Consider the following 20,232-nt stretch of genomic DNA (forward strand, 5'->3'; position numbering starts at 1 on the left):
TGGAGGGGATGCAGGGAGGCGGGCAGAACTGGCTCAGGAGCAGGAGTGAGGCCCTGCATGGCCGAGGGCAGGTGTCCTAGACAGGTCACGGGTCAGATGACAGGAGTGGCTCCCATGAGGCCCTCAGAGGCTGGCTCAGGGCTGGCCAGGGTCCTCTGCAGGGCAAGCTCTGGGGGCTTGCACAAGACCTGGTCATGGGGGGAGGCTGGGCCCTGACTCAGAACCACAGAGGGAGCCCCAACAGCACCCTGTTGGATGGTAACTGGGCCTCAGGCCGGCCGGCACTGGACTCTAATACCCTTCAGGACGTGGGCTCTCTGACCTTCTGCTCAGGCAGATACCAGAGGTCCAGGAAGGTCAGTCCTTAAGCAGAGCCCATGGGAGGGGGCTGTGGGGGCTCCGGGCAGGGATTCTGGGAGATGGGGGTGGCTCTGGCTACTCCCTCCCGGAGCTGTGGGCTGGGGGGCTCTGTGCTCGGTGCTCTGTGTGGGGCCTCCAGGCTGTGGTATAGGCCAGGTGGGCTCTCGGCCCAGGCTGAGGGGGTTCTGGGCAGGTGGTGATGGCTGAGAGTGGCCTGCAGTGCCCCACACAGAGCCCAACCCTTGCTTTCTGCCTCCAGTCCTGGTCCCATGCCCAGGGCCAGGAGGGCAGCTCAGGGAGTGGGGGCAGCATCCTAGGGGCTGGAAACCAGGCTGTGGTCCCCAAAGCATGGCCTGTGCACCCCAACCCCCCTTCACCCCTGTCTGTTGCCCTCCCAGTGCCAGGGATGGCCAGTTGCCTCCCACAGTCGGGCCTCCATCCAGCTGGCTCCAGCGGCCACACTCCAGGCCTGTGCGGCCCGCCCTGTCCCGGCCCGAGGTCTGGGCAGCAGGGGCAGCATCACAGCCAGCCTCGCCTCCATGGGGTATGCTGCATTTCTCAGAGGGAAACACTGTCCAGGAGAGACATCTGGGGACTTTCCCAAAGCGGGAGTGGGGGTTTCCACTCTGACTGCCCATCACTAAGGAGAGGCAGAGCCTTGTACCCACAAGGTGGAGCCAGGGCTGGGTGTGGCGTCCAGAGCAACTGGACATCCACGTGGAAACACACAAAACCGCACCCTTATGTTGTGCAAGAAGCGCCGACTATCTGAATAGGTGTCATTGACCTCACTTCACAGGGAAATCATGAAACGTCTGGCAGAAAACATCAGGGAACATTGCTGTGACCTGAGAGTGCACAGACATTTCCTGGGCAGGGAGGAGAAAGCAGTGACGAGTGCATTTAAAAATAATCAATTGGCCGGGCGCGGTGGCTCAAGCCTGTAATCCCAGCACTTTGGGAGGCCGAGGCGGGTGGATCACGAGGTCAGGAGATCAAGACCATCCTGGCTAACATGGTGAAACCCTGTCTCTACTAAAAATACAAAAAACTAGCCGGGCGCGGTGGCGGGCGCCTGTAGTCCCAGCTACTCGGAGGCTGAGGCGGGAGAATGGCGTGAACCCGGGAGGCGGAGCTTGCAGTGAGCCGAGATCGCGCCACTGCACTCCAGCCTGGGTGACAGAGTGAGACTCCGTCTCAAAAAAAAAAAAAAAAATAAAAAATAATCAATTTGGCTTTATTCGAAGGAAAATACTCTAGTTATCAAAAGACACTACGCAGAAAATGACCAGGAAGTCTGCGGAGATACTGCCAAACAAATCTCACACAAAAATCTCGAATCCAGAATATAGAAAGAATTATCACAAATCAATAAAAAGACACACAACCCCACTTTAAAAATGAACAGAGGAGACTGGAATGGACAGACCGTGCAAGACTAATTGTTTAACAAGTTTTTGTCATGAGGGAAATGCAACTTTAAGCCAGGAAGAGTCAGAACCACACAATCAGCGGAAGAGAGACAGTTTTTAAATCTCGACACCACCGACTTTTAAAGACACCAAAACTGTCACACACGAATGGCGAGAGTTAAAACACCGCAACCACTTCGGGAAAGGTTTGGACAGTCCCTTAAAACGTTTTCACTCGCCTACCATAAGAGAAGCAGAAATGAAATCCCGAGCCCCCGCACCAACAAGCTGAACAGACCCCTCTCGGCCAAGGGGATTCCAGAGAAATCTGAAAAACATGCCAAAAATTCCGCCATGACAGAGCGGGAGGTGGGACCCGCCGCGTCACAGCCCCTCCGTCTGTGGTTGGGACACCACACTCACCCGCATGAAAGTGAAGGCGGAGAGGAGACGGACAAAACAGGTTCCTCGTGGCGATAAGATAGCAAACAGTCAACAAGACCTGAAGCCCTGCCTGGCAGGGGTGGAGTCACGCACCGGACGGACACTTAAAAGCAGAAACCAGGGGCTGCTGGCCAGGAGGGTTCTCTTTTGCTCTTGCAGCTAAACCAGCGCTGGCCTCCAGGAGAGCCATACTCACTCAGGTGCAGCTCACCCACTGCAGACGCTGACACACAGCCCCACTCCTCTGTGCCACAAGCCCTGAGTTTGATTGGCCAAGAGGCTGATTTCTGTAATTCTGACCAGGGACCACCCAGCAGGGACTGGTTCTGGTTGGTTTCCAGAGGCTGTGCACTGAGCGCCTTTGTGTTGCTGCTTCACCTTTCCAGGCACGGGTCTCATAGGAACACATTTAGATGTCACGTGTCCATCCCCAAGGGAACTTGGGATGCATGTCACATGCGTGTTTGTTCAGTATGCATGAGTGACGACCCCTTCCTGAATGTTCACGGCTCCTCCAGCAACCCAGGGAGCGCGTGTGCTTAGCCGACCTGTTCAGCAGGAAGCTCCTGCCCCAACCCCCTCCTTCCAGGTGCCCGGCCCGGGCTCTGCCGGCCACCCTGAAGGGCCTACCCCTTTCTAGGAAATAAAGTCTTCTTTCCAATTTTATAGATCTGGGATTTATTCAGTGGACAGAGCTCACCCGGGGCATTTTAGGAATTTACCCAAAAGACATAAAAGTCTGTATCTACAAAAGGAATAGACCAAAATGCTAATACCAGCTTTATTCATAGTAGTAAGAACTGAAATCCACCCACATGTTCATCATCAGAAAAACGGCCAGACTGTGACTCTTCATGACATGGGTTCAAGTCAGTAATGAAAAGGAACAAAACTCTGAAACATGCTCAAGGGACACGAACTCTCAGGGACAGGGCTCTCCCTGAAAACAGGCAGTGCCCTCGGGCAGGTCCCTTCCCTCCTGGTCTCAGTCTCCCCAGCTGTGCCAGGGGGACGCCAGGTGGGACCCAACTGGGTTTCCAAAAATAAAAGGAAATCTAAGTCTCAGAGAAAGGGGAGCTGTGGGCCAGGTTGGGGGAAGGCCCTCGGGGGCTGGAGTCGGTCCTGGGGGAGAAGGACAGGGCTGCGGGGGGGACACCGGGCAGGTCCCACGTGCTATACCCTGTATGGCCGTGGCTGGTGTCCCAGTGCTTGGGTGCAGACCCAGTGGACAGGAGCCATGCTGCAGGGTGACAGACTGCCCATCATGGGGCCCACAGGGTTCATGCCCCATCCCTCGGGGTCCGGAGCTCTGGATGGTCCCAGCCCCGGCTCTCTCCCCCTGCAGACACCCAGGCTCAGCACCATCTCCATGCAGCTGTGGGCAACTGTCCCCTCTGCAGGAATTTCAAGCAAATGACGATGGCACTTTCGGTTTTCATCTCTGGGAAGTGCTTTCTGGGCAGGAAGGTGGGAGGGAGGTTGATGTGAGGGGTGGTCTTGAGTTCTCCTGAGGGGCAGGTGAGGGCAGCACAGGGCAGGGAATGTGGGGCTGGGGCAGGGGCTGCTGCCGACTCTTGACCAGAGGGGACACACAGCAGGTGGAGGAGGGTCTCACCCAGACCGGACCCTAGGCAGGTCAAGAAACTTGGGGGTCCCTGCTGAGGTGGGGACACAGTGGAGGTGCAGGCAACCAGGAATGAGGGGACCTTTCCATAGGCAGAGACACAGCCCACGTGCAGGGGGCCTGGCCTCGGTGGGGACACAGCCAGGTGCAGGGAGCAGGGGGTGCTCACTCAAGGGAAGACACCTACAGGTGCAGGCAGGAGTGAGCTTCACCTAGGCAGGGTCAGGGAACAGGAGCAGGGGCCATGAGGGGCCCTCCCAGGTGGAGACACAGTGCAGGTTCAGTGGGGGTCTCACCCCAGTGGGGACACAGTGCAGGTGCAATAAGCATGGGGCCCTCACTGCATTCATGCAGGGAGGCAGAAATGGGGGCCCTTGTTCAGGCAGGGACCTGGAGGAGGTGCAGGGATCTGGGGGACCCTGCCTCAAGAGGGGCCAGGTGCAGGGAGCAGGTATTGGGGTCCTGGAGCCAAGAGCGCAGGTAGGAGTAGTGGAGCTCAGCTGGAGGCTCAGAAGAGCTGGGCCAGTCTCCCGAGTCCAGGGCTGGCCGAGCGTGGCCAGTGCGTCCGGGTGTGTCGAGTGCCGGGAGGATGCCAGGCTGTGGGGCAGGGCCGCTGTGGCCATCCTGGCAGTGCACCTGGGTGGCAGCTGGTGGGGCGGGAGCTGGGGCTGCAGGTGTGGTGTTCCCAGAGGCCCAGGTGCCCTCTCCCACACTCCTGGGCCCTCTGGGTTGTGGGAACTGGCCAGCTTCTGCCCTGTCCCCTCTGGTGTCCTGCAGGCACAGCTCCTCGGCGGGGCCCAGGCTGATGGCAGGTCTTAACGTGTCCCTCTCCTTCTTCTTTGCCACCTTCGCTCTCTGTGAGGGGGCCAGGCGGGCCTCCAAGGCCCTGCTCCCAGTGGGCGCCTATGAAGGCTTGGCCCGGGAGGTGGTGGGCGCAGTGCAGCTCGGGGCCTGCTGCCTGGAGATGAGGATGCTGGTTGAGCTCGGGCCCTGGGCTGGGGGCTTCGGGCCTGACCTGCTGCTCACCCTGCTCTTCCTGCTCTTCCTGGCGCATGGGGCCACCTTGGACGGGGACTTGGCCAACCCCACCGTGTCCCTGCAGGAGTTCCTCATGGCCGAGGCGTCTCTGCCTGGCACTCTGCTGAAGCTGGCGGCCCAGGGGCTGGGCATGCAGGCCGCCTGCACCCTGACGCACCTCTGCTGGGCCTGGGAGCTCAGCGACCTGCACCTGCTACAGAGCCTCATGGCCCAGAGCTGCAGCTCGGCCCTGCGCACATCTGTGCCCCACGGGGCACTTGTGGAGGCCATCTGCGCCTTTTGTTTCCATCTGATCCTCCTGCACCTGCGGCACAGTCCTCCCGCCTACAGGGTGCCCGCCGTGGCTCTGCTGGTCACCGTCACGGCCTACACAGGTGAGCACTAATTCCCCTCAAGACCCCTCCGCCTGTGTGGCCTCCATGCACACTCAGGCCCGTTCACACCCAGGAGAGCGGGCTGCTGGCCCGGGCGGCAACAAACCCACGAGAAGGGGCGGTGACTTCCTGCAACCTGGCGGGTGGACGAGGGCCTGTGCTGGACATGGGGTGCTGTGGAGGAGCCTGTCCCCTGCCAGGGCCATCATGGCCACTGCACCTCTCCCCAGTCCCAGCTGCTCCCGTTCCTCCCAGAAGTTCTGCATTTGGGGTATTTGGGACGGCCGAGGCAGGCGCTTCCTGGCCCAGCCCTGGTCTGGTGTGGGAGTCCCTGCACCCTCTATCACCCCTTCCAGAGTGACAGGTCCTGTCCCACCTGCCCCACTCGATCTCCCTGGCCTCCTAATGACACCTGCATCCTGTGATCCCTGCCTGCACCTAGGCTGACCGTGGGACCCACCTCTCATAGTCCCCTCACCCCCTTGTGAGCTCCCTCCACTCAGACCCTCCGTCTGATCCAGCCCCCCATGTCTGCTTTCCCCTCCGAGCGCTAGGCTCCACCACCACAAAAGCCTTTGTTCGGCAAGCTCCCGGGACAGGTGTCCACGCGCTGGGGCTGCGGGGAGAGCCAGGGGCGGCCGCCTCGTGCTCCAGGCACTGGGGACACCACAGGAAGGGCTGCAGGGAGCATGGCGCCAGGTCTCCTTCCCAGGGTCCAAGGTCCTAATCAGGACAGGACCAGCACTTGGGTCCGTGGCACTACCCCCGACCCAGCACTGGGCAGACACCACGGAACCTGGACCACAAAGGCCATAGGAAGGTGCCACCAGAGCCCTGTACAGATTGGGAAACTGAGGAACAGGTGAGCAGGGAGCTCTGCAGGGACGCACGTCTGTGGCAGATTGCCCGGGCCTCTGTCCTGGGTGGCACTGGAGAGCTCCTGTCAAAGGTCCTGCCTCCATGAAGCCGAAGGAGCCTGGTTTCAGGCACAGAGCTGCCCGTCCTCAGGGTCCTGGTTTCCACGTGGGCGGACGCAGGCTCCATGTCCCTGTGGTCCTTGCCCTCTGCTGGGCCCACTCCCTGCTCTTCCCTGCCCAGAGGCAGGTCCCTGGTGTTGGTGGATCCTGTTATTTGGGGTAGTCACCCTGGCCTGGGGCTGCAGAACAGCATCTCACATCACACAGCCGGGTCCTCGCCTCTCCTCTGCTGCTGCCCGTTTCTGAGATCTCTCTCCGTCTCTCCTCTCTCTCTCTGTCTCCCTGTCTCTGTCACGTTTTGTCTCTCTCTCTCTCACTATCTGTCTCTCTTAGTCTCTGTCTCTGTCTCTCTCTGTCCCTATCTTTCTCGAGGGCCACTTCCTCCAAGGTGGGGTGTTGGAGGGTAGCATGGGTGGGTCACAGGAGTCCGGGTGAGACGTCGGGAGGGTGTTCGACGGCCCTGGGGCCCCCAAGCTGCTGACCCGGACCCAGAGCTTGACTGAAGCAGCCTGGCTGTGTTATGTGTCCGTCAGTACGGGGGGCCAGGTGGGGCTCCAGGAGCCAAGAGCAACCCCCAGGCCTGCACACAGCGGGGTTCTCGGTGTGGGTTCGGTGGTGGGTGTCAAGTCCTGGCCTGGAGAGGGGCGTCAGGCAGGGCTGGGGACCAGGGTTGACTGTGCTCTGCCCACAGCTGGGCCGTTCACGTCCGCCTTCTTCAACCCTGCCCTGGCCACCTCTGTGACCTTTGGCTGCTCAGGACACACCTTACTGGAGTATGCCCAGGTGTACTGGCTGGGCCCTCTGACAGGTAAGGGCAGGGGCGAGGTGGGGTCCCTAGGGCTGCTGGGGCCCAGAGAGTGTCCTGGCACATGGGGTCCTACAGAGTGGAGGTGAGGGTGCTGGGTCAGTGCTCCTGGGGAGGTCTCTGCAGTGGGCACGGTGTGTGGGGAAGAGGCTGTGATGGCATGTCTCACTGTGGACACCGTCCTGGTGCCGAGCAAGCTGTAGCCAGGTAAGAAGGGGGCAGGCTGGGGAGAGGCCAACCTTGCAAGGGGCGCTGGGCACATGGGGAACGGTGTCTGCAGTGGGGCTCCATGAACCTGGGGTTCCCATCCCAGGGGGTATCTCCACATACCCGGAGCTAGGCTCCCCCGAGAGGGGCTCATTCTGGAGTCCCTGAATCCTCAGGATACAGGGAGCTCCACTTAGATGATATAGGGTGCCATCGTGCACTTACAGGGCTGTGAGCATGGGGTGGAGCAGCCGGTCCCTTTGCCTCCTGGTGGGGTGGATCTGGGACTCGCTGATGCACACAGGGGACCCCTCAGCTCCCCCACAGTGCTTGCCCCTCCTTCCCTGCATCCTGGACCCAAGCAGAGGAGCAGCAGGGGGAGGTCATGCAGCCCCCCTTGGCCCTAGATCTGGGGATTCTGGTTCCTGGTGTCAGAGGCCCAGGTGGAGCCCACACCTTCTCCTGCACCTGCTCTCAGACACTCGGCTCCACCTCGCTGAGGTACCAGAAGGGCCCTTGGGTTCCTGTGGAATTCTGGAAGCTTTTTTCAGCTTCTGCTGGCTCTACACTGGGGAGGTCTCAGGGTCAATGCCTCAGCCTCCCCTGGGGGGAAGACAGGAGCTGGGGGTCTCTCAGGCACCCTGGCCCTGCAATGGTGACACTGACATCATTGTGATCTGTCGCCGTGGTTCTGATGTGGTCACACTATCTCAGGCATGTGCACGGCCCTAGAAAGGGCATGAAGTGCATCAGGACCCCACTCCTGCCCCTCGTCCCCGAGGCAGCACCGCCCTCTGCTAAGAAGCAGCTGAGTGTTGGCCTCTTTGTCCCCACACACTGGCCTGCAGGGCTTCTCTGAGACTCTTCAGTTCAGGCATCAACCCTGGGCTGTCTCCTGCAATGTGGGGGGCCGGCTTTCCTCCCTTGCGGCCCCCGCACTCCCCTGCGGATCCTTCACCCAGGGTGGGTCGGCCTCCTCCTCCTGATGAGCTCCAGAGCCCTCGCTAGTTTCCTGGCGTGGAAACACGACCCGGGTGAGCTGTGGTGGCCCAGGACGCCTCTCTTCCTACACAGGCCTTGCTTCCTGAGGTGAAGGGTCCTGGACTCTCCCCTGCCCAGGCTTCTGGGTGATTTGGTTAATTCAACACCAGTGCTCTGCGTGGGCACCATCTCCCCCAAGGATCCACAGCTCCGGGTTACCCACAGGTGTCCATCTCCAGTCTGGGGCTGCCCTTCACCTCTCTCCTGGTTGCATTTCTGTTTCTTGCTTTCCTCGTGGCCTCCTGCTTTGGTTTATTCCTTCTTTTTGCTGGTGCCTGTCTCACAGTAGCTTCCTGAGAACGGGGACCTGGCAGGTACGCTTCAGACCTCCTTTGTCTGAAATACAGTATCCTGGTTCTGACCTGCACTTGAGTGTCGGCGAGGCCTGGGCAGAGTTCCGGGTGGGAGATCAGTTTCCTCCTGAGTTTCTCAGGCTGCACGCCATGGCCTGTGGTGGCTTCATGGGCTGCAAGGCAAAGGATGCAAACGAAGAGGCTTCATGTGACAGGGTTGTATGCTCAGCCAGCTCTGGGGGCTGGAGCCTGTGATCGTGGCATTGACAGGGTCAGCTCTCCTTGGAGGCTGCTGGGGAGGAGCCTCCTGCCTCTTCCCTGCTCTGGGGGCCTCTGGCACCCCCGTTGTCTCCGGGCTTAGAGACGCACCACTCCCATGTCTGCCGATTCCCCTGGCCGCCTCCTCTGTGTCATTGTCTCTCTCTTCGTATACGGACACCAGTCATTGAATTTAAGGTTCACTCTACTCAAGTATGACATCACTGTAATTTAACTAATGTTATGTCCCAGACCCTATTTCTAACAAGGGCACATCCTGTGTTCTGGGAAGGACATGTCGCTGGGGAAATACTCTTCACCCCGCTACAACCTCTCACTGTAGAACCATGTCTATGGAGAAGCCCAAAGGGCGTCTGCGGCTTCTAGGAGCCAAGTGGGAAGAGGCTGGGATCCCTGTTTCAGGCGGGACTCCAGGCTCGGGCGGGCCTGATGCTCGAGTCCACATGCCCCCTCTAGAGAGGACCCTGTCTCCTGCCAGGGCCAGGGAGGGAGGCACTGGCTGTGTCTGTATTTTGGGGTTTGGGGCTCTGGAGCTTCCCATGTGGAATTGCTGTCCCTCCTCCTAGGTGAGTCCCAGGGCTACCCCATCCCACAGAGACCCGGGCACCAGCTTCTGAAAGCACGGGGCATCTGCGGAAGAAGTGGGTTGTTTCCCGGCTTTCGTCCCTGCGGGGGGGGATCCGGCCCCTCTATGTCATCGGTGTCTTGTCAGTCCCACGCCGTGCTCCTGCGTGTCTTCCCGTCTCATCCATCTGGATGCTTGACACTTCTGACAGCACCCCTTTCCTGTCATCTTAGAGCAGCTTCAGGAACCCGAAAAACAGGCTGTGTCCCTCCATTAACCTCCTTTATCCACATGTGCAGTGTCAGCATGAGCCCTGGGGAGCTCTGAGGCTGCAGGAGCCCCGTAGCCAGGTGGGGACATTGGGCTGGCTCCCTGGGTGTAAGCGGCCACCCGCACCTGCTGGCTGCGCCCCTGAGCAGGTCATCCGGCCTCCTTGGGCCTGCCCTCCTGGGAGCAGAGATAGGACCAGAGTGGGCCTTGGAGGGCTGAGTGAGGGGAAAGGCCAGTCTCAGCAAGCTATAGGCACAGGGGCCACTGTCCGGAGCCACAGCAGCTGCAGGTGGTGACAGGCAGGTCCCGCTCAGGCCAGCCCTAGTGGAGCCAACACGCTGCGGGTTAAATCCTTAGAGGACTGAGATCAAACTTGAAGAGGATCCACTCTCCCCTTCTGCCCAGGACACCAGCCCTTCCCAATGACCTGGAAGGCAGGTGGGGATTTAGGAGTCTCTGCTCCTGGAGTTCTGGAAGAACGTGGGCCCAGCCTCCCACCAAGGGGCACCCACATCTTTCTTGTCCACTCACATCCCACCTCTAGGCCAGGCCACAGTCCTGCAAACAGCCACCCTGGGACGCCACATCATGTCCCAGAAGAAAATGGCCACAGAAGCTCTGCAGGTGGCTCAGGACAATGTGGGGGCAGGGGAATTCCAGTCACTCATCCCAGAGGGTGGTTCAGAAGTACAAGGAACCCCACGGGCTTGCCCCCATCCCCACGGCTGGCATACCTAGAGGGAGGGGCACGACCAGGGAGGGAAGACCAGGACCAGGCAGGGGCTGGGCCTCAGGGTTCTTGGGGCCCCTGGCCAGGCTGCCTGGCTCCCCTGTCCTGACACAGGCCTGGAAGTGGGTGTCCTGTCTGTGTTTGGGCCCAGGAGCCCTGCGGCCCACCTAGGATCTGCCTTCTCTTGCAGGGATGGTCCTGGCTGTGCTGCTGCACCAGGGCCGGCTTCCCCGCCTTTTCCAGAGGAACCTGTTCTACAGCCAGAAGAACAAGTACCGAGCACCCCGAGGGAAGCCGGCCCTGGCCTCGGGGGACACCCAGACCCCTGCGAAGGGGTCCAGTGGCCGGGAGCCTGGGCGCCAGTGTTGACGGGCCACATTCCAGCTGAGCAGCCTTGCTCTGTGTGAGCCCCGTGTGAGGACCGTGCTAAGAGGGAACCCAGCCACTCCCCTAGAAGCCGTTTGTCAATAAACCATTCCTAAGACCTGTGTGTCCCCTGGGCCCGAGAGAGGTTTCTGGACGGGCAGGCAGGGGTGCGTGGAAACACGGTGAGGCTGGTCTGAGTCGTCCCATCTCCCACGGGCTCCGAGGCTGGTCTGAGTCTCCCCATCTCCCACGGGCTCCTTCCTGCCTCTTGTTACAGAAGAAGCAGGAGAGGAAAGGGCAGGATGACAGGGAAGACCCCAGGGAGTTTGCCAGGTCCCGAGTCTGCAAAGATGGTGCTGCAGCCCTGGACGTGCCTGGGAGGGAGCCCACAGCCAGGGAAGCCTGAGACCCGCCGGGAAGCTGAAGATGGGAGCCTGAGGATGCAGGCTTGTGAACCAGGCACAGGGCACCCAGTCCCACCGCCCCTGAGTTCGCCACCCTCAGGACCATGGCCTGGTCGTCGTCCAAAGCCGGGTCACTCACTGGGACCTTGTGGCAGAACTGGGACCTGGAGATATGGAGCCTCCAGCCATTTCCTTCTCAAAGAACAGGGCCAGTCCGGAAACTTCCACCCAAAAGAGACAAGGGTCCCTCTGCTGCGGGTCCTGCTGCCCCGTCCAGAGGGAGTGAGTGAGGTGGTGGTGGTCCTGCCGCAGGCCGCACCCCGTCCTCTGGTGGGCCCAGCTGCTCTGCTATGGGGGAAGGAGGAGAGGAGAAAGCAGGGAGATGTCCCCGATTCGGTGGGCTAGGGGACACCCCAACCCCCAGTGAGACCTCCACCCAGCCAGCGTCCAGGCTCTCCACACCACTGCGAGAAGGAATCAGGGGCGAGTCGGCAAACAGTGAAAGGCAGAGAGTTCCTGCGAAGGCCGAAGCTCCCACTGGAGAAAGGGAGTGTGGCGCCCTCTAGAGTCCGTCCCACGCAGGGGCGCTGGGGCCGGAGGAGAATCCACAGGATTCCTGGAAAAGGTGGAGATGTCTCCGAGCTGCAGGGCCGCCCATTTTTGCACAGATCTGGGTGTTCTGGAGCCGTCGTGCGCGGTGGGGGTGTGATGCGTATGCTAATGAGCGCATCGTGAGGCCGCAGGAGACACCGGGGCACACCCAGAGCCCTGTGGGGTCCAGGCGGTCTCAGCCAGCGCGGCCACACCCTGGTGTGTGGGGTCCTGTCAGCCCCAGGCTCCTGCAGGGTTTCCTCTTCCTAGAGATGAGAAGGGGCTGCCTGGAATGTCCACTCCCCTCCAACCACCCTGTATTATTCCCGTCTCATGGTGCGTGGGCTTCTCCCTGGGGATGCCGGTGAGGCCACATTTTCCTGGACGAGCGTCTGGTGGAGGGAGAGAAAGAAGAATCTCCCCCACCCCGAGGCTGCCCCTTCACACACACACCCTCCTCCCCGCCATAAAGCCCCTCCCACCCAGGCAAAGAGCTGACTCTTTCTGGAGCCCCGGGCTCCTCTTCCCTGCTGTGGAGTGGGGACAGGAGCCCTGGCACACGCCTGAGAGCCAGTCCTGTGTGTCTTCCAGAGGCCCCGATGGGGCTGCCAGATGCTGCCAGGCAAAGGACTGCTGAGCACACAGGGGAGCTGAGGGGGTGGGGCCAACCAGCTCCCCTCACAGGTGTTCTGCTTGAGGGCCTGGCCGTGCCTGGGTGTCACATGTCAGCCGCAGAAGCAGCAGCAGGGGGTGCGGCCCCAGGAAGGAGAGGGGCTTCTCCTCGGGTGGCAGCACCCAGCCCCTGGGTGCCGGAGGTGTGTCTGTTCCCCCAGGAGTGCCTGCAGCCTCTGCACAGATCCCTCCAGGAGGGAGGTCCCGGTGCTCGGCAGGAGCTGTCAGTACCTGAGCCTGGGAGGAGCAGACACAGCCACCTCTCCGTGAAGTAACCAGGAGGCTGTTAGAGTTACTCCAGCTTAGAATTTCTGAAAATCTCGAAATTCTCAACAAAATCCACAAGGCTTGAAGCAAGGGCCACTGCATTTGACAGAAATGAGCACAATTTTCATATAAGATGTTGGAGTAACCAGGTAATAATGCAGAAGAAGTTTTGAAATTCATTTTTCTTATAGTTGAAGATACACTGTTAGAATTCACAAACAGACGTTGTAAGTTGTGTATAATCGTGAATTCACCTTCAGTCTCTCCTATGAGCTCCACAAGTACAGGAAACGTCAGGGCAAACATAATCAGGATAGATTTGCCTCTAAAACCACACTCAAACTTATGATCAAAAAAGTGATCTGTCTGAAGCGCAAACATTTGTGGGAATAGCTGCTCATCTGCTCTAGATGTGCTAAAATCTGCGACTCCAGGTGGCTCAGCAGAGCAGCTTCCCAGCTCGCCACAGCCTATGAGACACTCCCAACATCTCCGGAATGTTCCCTTAGCAGAAAGAGCCTTCTCCACATTAAAAATTGCCAAAATGCAGGGTGCGGTGGCTCACACCTATACTCCCAGCACTTTGGGAGGGCAAGGTGGGCAGGTCACGAGGTCAAGAGATCGGGACCATCCTGGCCAACATGGTGAAACTCCATCTCTACTTAAAAAAAAAAAAAAATTAGCTGGGCATGGTGGTGCCTGTAGTCCCTGCTACTCGGGAGGCTGAGGCAGGAGAATTGCTGGAAACCGGAAGGCATAGGTTGCAGGGAGCTGAGATCACACCACTGCACTCTAGCCTGGGCAACAAGAGCAAAACTCCTGAAAACAAAAAACAAACAAACAAACAAAAAAAACAAAAAACGAACAAACACACACAAAAAAACAAAAAACCTGCCAAAATGACTTGGAATCGTGCATCTGCCATGGACGACCTACATGGCTTTCAAGTAGATGAAAAGAAAGTTGCTAAAAACAGGTTTCGCCGCCCTGCGGAAGGATGCGCAGAAAAGGGAGCCGGGACAGCGCAGGTTCAGCTGCGGCTCCTGGCCACTGTCTCCCGCCCTGTGGGGTCCCACGTAGCAGGGGCTGAGGGCGCGGCCTTCTGTTCCAGGGCCCTAAGGACCCCCGTCCTCCTCTGAACATGGCCCGCATTTTCCCCTGGGCCTGGGACTGCGGCGCGAGGCAGCCTGGCCGGGGGCTCTGGTCCCCCAGGGCGCCCGGGATCCCACACCCGACCCGGGAACTGGTCAGGTACAGGCGCCTGGCGAACTGCAGCTCGTGGGTGGCCAGGTCCCGGCCGTGGCGGCGGCTGGCCAGGTCCAGGTCTGGCCGCAGCTGGTAGCCCAGGATGGGCTGCGGGTCAAACTCCGCGCCCGGCCCCGCGGCCTCGCCATGCGGGAGGCAGGTGCGCGCCCACCGCGCCCCAGCGCCGCCACCTCCGGCCGCAGCCCCGCGGCCCCCAGCGCGCCCAGCCGCGCCCACAGAGTGAGGTTCAAGGTCGCACAGAGCGCCAGGTCCAGCGCGTTCTAGGCGCGCTCCCTGCGCTCCACGCGCGGCTCCAGCGGCTCCGGGCGAAGGCCGCGCCTGTGGGCGGGGAAGGCCACCAGGTCATCCAGACCCCAGCACAGCGCGGCGCAGCAGCCCCGGGGACTCGTCTGGGTGCTGGGCGATGGCACCAGGGGGAAGCGCGGGGCCACCGCTTGCACCCCCACAAGGCGGCGGCGCGTTGTGGTCGAAGCCCAGGTCCGAGGCCATGAGGTTGCGGCCACAGTGGCTGTCAGGCCGCCGGGTGTCGTAGAAGGCGCGGGTGTGGGCCAGGAAGTGTCGCAGGCTCCAGGCATGGACAAAGGGCGAGGCCGTCTTGTAGAAGGCGGACTCCAAGTCCCGGGCTGGGTCCCTCAGGATGGTGAAGGAGAAGATGTGGCAGGTCAGGATGTGTCGCGTGTGGGCAGGGAAGGGCCTGTGTGCCCACGAGGGCGGCTGGCTCTGGGGACGCTCCAATGGCTGCAAGGGCAGGAGTCGCCTTGAGCCCGACCCAGGCAGAGGTTCCATCGCCCTGGGCCTCTGGAGCTCTGGCCTGTCCATCCAGAGGCCCCGGAGGAGGTGAGCCCCACCATTCTATCTGAACTCGGGGTCCCCCACGGACCACTTCCCAGAACCTCCAGGACAGGAATGGCCACCCCAGCGCTCTGCCGGCAGCCACCTCCCCTCCCTGCTCAGGGCACCAGGTTCTCCAGGAGAGAAGCGCAGGGCTCTCATTCTTGGAAGACGGAATGCTTTTCCACACCTGTGAGTTCTCCTGGGGTCCTGTGTGCAGGTGGCATCCATCTAGAGTGTGAGCCATCACCTTCTCCTCCCACACCCCAGTCTCAGGGCCCAGGACTCACCTCAGTGGGCTGGAACCTCAGGTGCCGGCACGTGATATCGAAATGAGGGCTCCTGCCCCTGGAGAAGCCCTCCACCACGCTGGCCTAGAAGCAGACCGGGTAGAAGAAATGGGCGGCTTGCTGGGAAGGCAGAGCAAAGGTGAGGCGGTGCTTCCACCTGAAGCGGAACAGAATGCTCACGATGGTGCTGCTGATGCTCTTGTGGACCTTCAGGAAGAACAGGTGGGTCCAGGGCTTGCAGCTGCCTGCCTGGGAGAACACCAGGGTGCTGGGCTGGCCTGGAGCCGGGGCTGCCACCCCAGTGGGGTGAGGGCTCAGGACCTGGCCCGCAGTGACATGGCATCTGCCCTGGACACCTGGGTTTCTCTTTGCCACCCCAGTGGCTGTGCCTGGGCACTGCCTGGTGGAGTCATTGGTAGCTGGCCCAGAGCCTGGCCCCGGGTCGCTTCCGACCAAGCTGTGCCTGGAAGGTAGCTCTGCGGAGATGCACTGAGTCCTGCTCCCACGAAGCTGCTTCCAGGCCAGGGCTGCCCCTGTGGAATGGGCTGGGCATCTGGGGTCCACTCGAGGTTCCACCTGTCTCCGTCCATGGTGGGGTCAGTGTGCTGTGGCTAGGAGGTGGCTGACCACAGGTTCCCCGTGGCACTGGTCGGGCGCCCCTGTGCAGTGTGCAGGAGGTTCCTGAGGAGCCCAGAGGTGTGGGGCGGAGCCTGCTCAGAAGCCAGCCACCCTACAGTTCTGTGCCCAGCCCCGCCCATGAGCTGCTCTGCATGAGGGATGGGGGCTGGGGGAGCTGTAGCAGGCTGTGTGTTTGCTGGGGGGTGCGGCACATGGTGTCCTCTTGGGAACTGGCCAAGAGCAGTGACACGTCCTCCTCTCAGAGTACCCCCCGTGACCCTGGCTGCCCACCTCTCTCCTCTCTGTTCTCCTAGACCAGTCCCTTGTGTGGACCTCCCCACTCCCTGTAGCCACAAACACGGTAAATATGCACAACATACCAAGTACAAAATAATACAGAGTTGAGGCCAAACATGCCAATCACAACAAGAAACGTGAATGTCCATAGCTCACCTACTGAAAGGTTCACATTGGCAGAGGCTCACAAAGCAAAGCCCAGCTGTATTCACTCATAGAAGACACGTTAAATAGGATAAAAATAATGGGACTGGCAAAAGGAAATAATAAAGTGGGAGCTGTGATCCTGACATATGAGTAGGTAAAACTGAGGTCCAAACATATTTAGTGAGACAAGAGGTCTCCTTGCTAATGTTGAAGTCAACCAGTGATCGTGAAGACTCCACAGTTACAAACATCTGTGCATCAGGGAGCTCAGCAGGCACCATCCTGGACCACAAACTCCAGAAGATTCCTGAAGAAGTAGAGCCAGCCTGACCGAAGGGCTTGCACAGTTCTCAGAGGAAAATTAAAAGCTTGGCATATTTGCCCCAATAGAATAAAATAAAATAAATCAAATATCCACTTCAAGAGGTAGAAAAGAATAGCATGATAAAATTAATGGAAGCAGAGTTTTAAAAGATGAAAACAAAAATTAATAAATTAAAAAACAAGGAAGTAATCAAATGCTGGTTCTTTAACAAATTAAACAAAACAGATAAAATATAAAATTATAGGCTAATTTCTTCAGTGAATACTAATACAAAAATGAGAATTAAAGTATTAGCAAACATAATTCAAAAACATGTAAAATCGTAATGGCCCAATATAAGTGGAATATCAAGAATGCAAGGGTGGTTTGATTGTAGGACATTTTTCTAATAATTCACCTGTCAGCAGCTCCAGGAATAAAATCATGTGAGTATTTCCATTGATACTTAAAAAGAAACTACAACATCCATTCCTTGTTCAAAATAAGTTAACAAATTGGAATTGATGGATCATTTCTTACACACACATGCAGACACACACACACCCTCCCCCCCCCCAGCATCTCACTTAATGGAAAAAGACTATAGTTGCTCCTGGTAAATCAGAAAGGAAGTGAGACCTCCCGCTATGTCCATATCTACAGCGGGAAGCACTGGAGCTATTAGCTAACACCATCAGACAGGAGAAAACAGAGGCATAAAACAGGAAAGAAGAAATCAACCTCTATTTGCAGATGATATGGCAGATAGGATGGTAATACTGGAGAAAACACAAACACTAAGACAACTCAGCACATAACAGAATATAAGATTAATATATACATTATATAGAATATACAAGTACTAGTCAAGCACAGCAGGCTTCATCTGTCATCAATACACAGAAAAATAACAGTAACAACCAAACTGTAAAATTCTTAGACATAAACTTAATAAGAAATGTGCAAAGCCTGTGCGATAAAACCCTAAATGCATTTCTAAAAGACACAATAATAAACCCGAGAACATGGAAAGACACTCATATCTCAACATGCTGAAGATGTCACTTCTTCCAAGTTCGTAGATAAATGTTACGTGGTCCCAGTAAAAAGTCATAGTGTTTCATGCTAGACACTGGGTTTTAAGACTCGTATGAAAAATAATAAACAAGAATAGGTAAGAAAACCCTAGAGAAGACAGGCAACGGGGGCGTTGGCCGTGGCTCAGATCATCCAGCACAGCTGAAGTGTTGGGAGGTTGTGTGGGGCTCCCTGCCGTCCTCACGCTTTGATCCTGCTCCTGCGACATCATTTGCATTCACCGGGGCTCCGGCTGTGAAGAGCAGGGTGAGGGATGAACACACACAGAGCCTGTGATGAGTCACAGATGGAGAGCCCGCTCCCAGTGAATAGATGTGGCCTCAGGTGACAAACCTTCCTACCAGCCTCCTGCCGCCCCGGTGGCCCACGGGCCCTCCAGTGCATGGGGTTCCTGACAAAATCGCCACACCCAGGGCATCTGTCAGGCGCTCTGGGCCTTACCAGGCACCCAGGGACTGCCAGCTGTGTCCACGCTCCTGCCCCAGCTCCTTCTTCCTGGAGGCTGAACTTGGCCCGGACCCTCCCTGAACCCTCCACAATCCCAAGCCCAGGCCCTGGCCTGGGGCTTCCCTGGGGCCAGGTAGCTGAGGAGCAACTGGGAGCAGGGCCTGGGGCTGATGTGGGGAAGGGACAGGCCACCTACCTCCAGCTAATGACGGTCCCCACCAGCCGCAGAGTCAGGTAGAGGAGGCTGAGGACAGACGGGAGAGCCACACTTGCCCCCGGGGGCTCTGGAGCCTCTGCCACAGCCTTCAAGGGGAGGAAACCAAATCCCTGGAGGCCCCGAGTTTGGCTTCAGCTGTCCAGGCCCCCACCAGCACTGGGGACCTCTTTCCTGCTGATCACAGAGGCTGCAGGGCCCTGGAAGCCCAGGGCTTGCATTGGGGCCTCAGCTGTTGTGCTACTGCCCCAGGCCATGTACACAGCCCCACAATACTGTGGGGATCACCCTTGCCTTGCCCAGGTGGTCTGCCAGGCATTCAGCTCCCTGCAGGAAGGGCCTTGGCACCTGAAGGTGGATGTTGGTGGGCTGAGGAGAAGGGCTGGGCAGCACCTTGTCCAGTGCTACCGCCTCCTGCCGTGAGGCTTGGCACAGTGAGAACCACCCAGCCTGAGCCGCAGGGTGAACGTGGCAGGTGGCCTAACCAGCCCCCCGGAGTGCAGGAGCCCCCTCCCTTGGCCCCGGCCCCTCCTACCCTGGGGAGGTCCCACCCTCCCTGTCTCCCTGGCTGCCGGCCAGGAGCTGCTTCTGCCTGTGGGCCACGGCCTGGGGTCACCTGCCCTCCATGCAGGCTGCACACAGCTGTTTCCCTGGGACCCGGAGGTCAGGTCTGTGACTCAGCACTGGCTGCAACTCAGAGGCCTGGTGACCTTGCCATGTCCCCTAAGGAAGGGGTACTCGGTCCACAGTGGTTCCTTTTATCCTCGGCTTCCTCAAACAGGAAGGGGAGTCCAAGGAGGGCCTGCGCTACGTGTGTGGGGAGCTGGGGTCTGGGTCCACGCACTGGGGAGATGCCCCAGCTCCTTCCTCCTCTGAAAGCTGATTAGCTGGGGATAGACCCTGGGATCTGCACCCAAGTGGGGTGGCCTCCCCCACCATCGTCACCTCCCCACTTTACTCTGCCGTCACCACGGTCACCTCCCCACTGCACTCCCACCTGCCATTGCGTGTCACCACTCCACTGCCTCCTTGCCATGGCTGGGGGTGTCCCGTGGGATCCCTGAACTCTACAGATCCCAACTGAACTCAGTCTCCACACCCCCACCCCAGTTACCACCAGCCCGAGTCCCTCTTATGTCCTCAGGCTCAGGACTGCCACCCATGCGGCCAGGCCAGACCTGTGGGGGTCACAACGGCCCCACCCTCCCCTGAAATCTCACCACTCCTGGGGTCCTGGGGTCCTCCCTTCTCTAGTTCCCTCTGGTGGCCCAAGCCCAGGCTGCCCCCCTCTCTCCCACATTCCTGCACGTCCTCCTAACTGGCTGCCCCTCCACTCTTGTCCCTCCTGTCCAGCCCTCTCTAAGTCACACCCAAATCTCACTGTGACCCTTTTCCTCGAGACCCTCTCTGGCTCCCCGAAACCCAAGGACTGAAGCCCAGGCTTTCAGACAGGGTCTGCAGGGTGACTGCCGGGGACCTCGGTACATCTCTGAGTGTCCACTTATGGCTGAAATGACCTGGGTTCCAGGAGGTGTCGCCAGTGAGCCCACTCAGCTGCTGCCTCAGCCGGGCAGGTTGATGGGAAGTTGCCCACTCAGAGAAGTTGGACCCAGCCTGGCTACCGAGCCTCGTATCTGCCTCACCTGGGCAGACCGTCCCTCCCATCAGGGCCCACACCTGCCCTGTGTTGGTGTCTTTAAGTGTAACCTTCTTTACGGCTTTTGGAGACACTGTGATCTAGCTAAAGGAGTGAATCCCAAATGGTGGAACTGCGCGAGAGAGATTTGGAAAGCAAAGCTTCCTGGGCCTGGGCTGGCCTCCAGGAGGGCTGAGTGCCCAGGATTCGTATGGAACGTCCCCGGTCTCCCCCAGCTCGGGAGATCAGCAGCACGGACTTTGGGGTGGAAAAACAGGCAGAGGGGTCAGGCGTGTGCCCGTCTGGCCAAATATTGGCTTGTGGACTTGCTTTCCTGGGCTGGGAGCCCATGAGGCACACATGGC

General features: G+C 59.1%; 2 protein-coding genes across 4 annotated transcripts; both read left to right on the forward strand.

Moving 5' to 3' along the window:
* Positions 1-4,506: 4,506 nt before the first annotated feature.
* Positions 4,507-10,903, forward strand: AQP12 (aquaporin 12). Of its 3 annotated transcripts, XM_077958088.1 has the most exons (4): positions 4,509-5,252; positions 6,921-7,037; positions 7,161-7,241; positions 10,610-10,745. In XM_077958088.1, exons 1-3 carry the CDS (start codon positions 4,646-4,648, stop codon positions 7,235-7,237), a joined length of 801 nt encoding a protein of 266 aa, XP_077814214.1. In that variant the 5' UTR covers positions 4,509-4,645; the 3' UTR covers positions 7,238-7,241; positions 10,610-10,745. The 3 variants fall into 3 exon arrangements, with proteins under 3 accessions (XP_077814215.1, XP_077814214.1, XP_077814213.1); XM_077958087.1 differs by lacking the exon at positions 7,161-7,241 and having other exon boundaries at positions 4,518-5,252; positions 10,610-10,903; XM_077958089.1 differs by lacking the exons at positions 6,921-7,037; positions 7,161-7,241 and having other exon boundaries at positions 4,507-5,252; positions 10,610-10,903.
* A 2,739-nt stretch (positions 10,904-13,642) lies between these two features.
* Positions 13,643-16,715, forward strand: LOC144333290 (uncharacterized). Its single transcript, XM_077956536.1, has 3 exons — positions 13,643-13,811; positions 14,010-14,462; positions 15,087-16,715. Exons 1-3 carry the CDS (start codon positions 13,643-13,645, stop codon positions 15,578-15,580), a joined length of 1,116 nt encoding a protein of 371 aa, XP_077812662.1. The 3' UTR covers positions 15,581-16,715.
* Positions 16,716-20,232: the final 3,517 nt, after the last annotated feature.

The sequence above is a fragment of the Macaca mulatta genome, chromosome 12, assembly GCF_049350105.2.
Source record: "Macaca mulatta isolate MMU2019108-1 chromosome 12, T2T-MMU8v2.0, whole genome shotgun sequence".
In the NCBI taxonomy this organism is placed as follows: Eukaryota; Metazoa; Chordata; class Mammalia; order Primates; family Cercopithecidae; genus Macaca; species Macaca mulatta.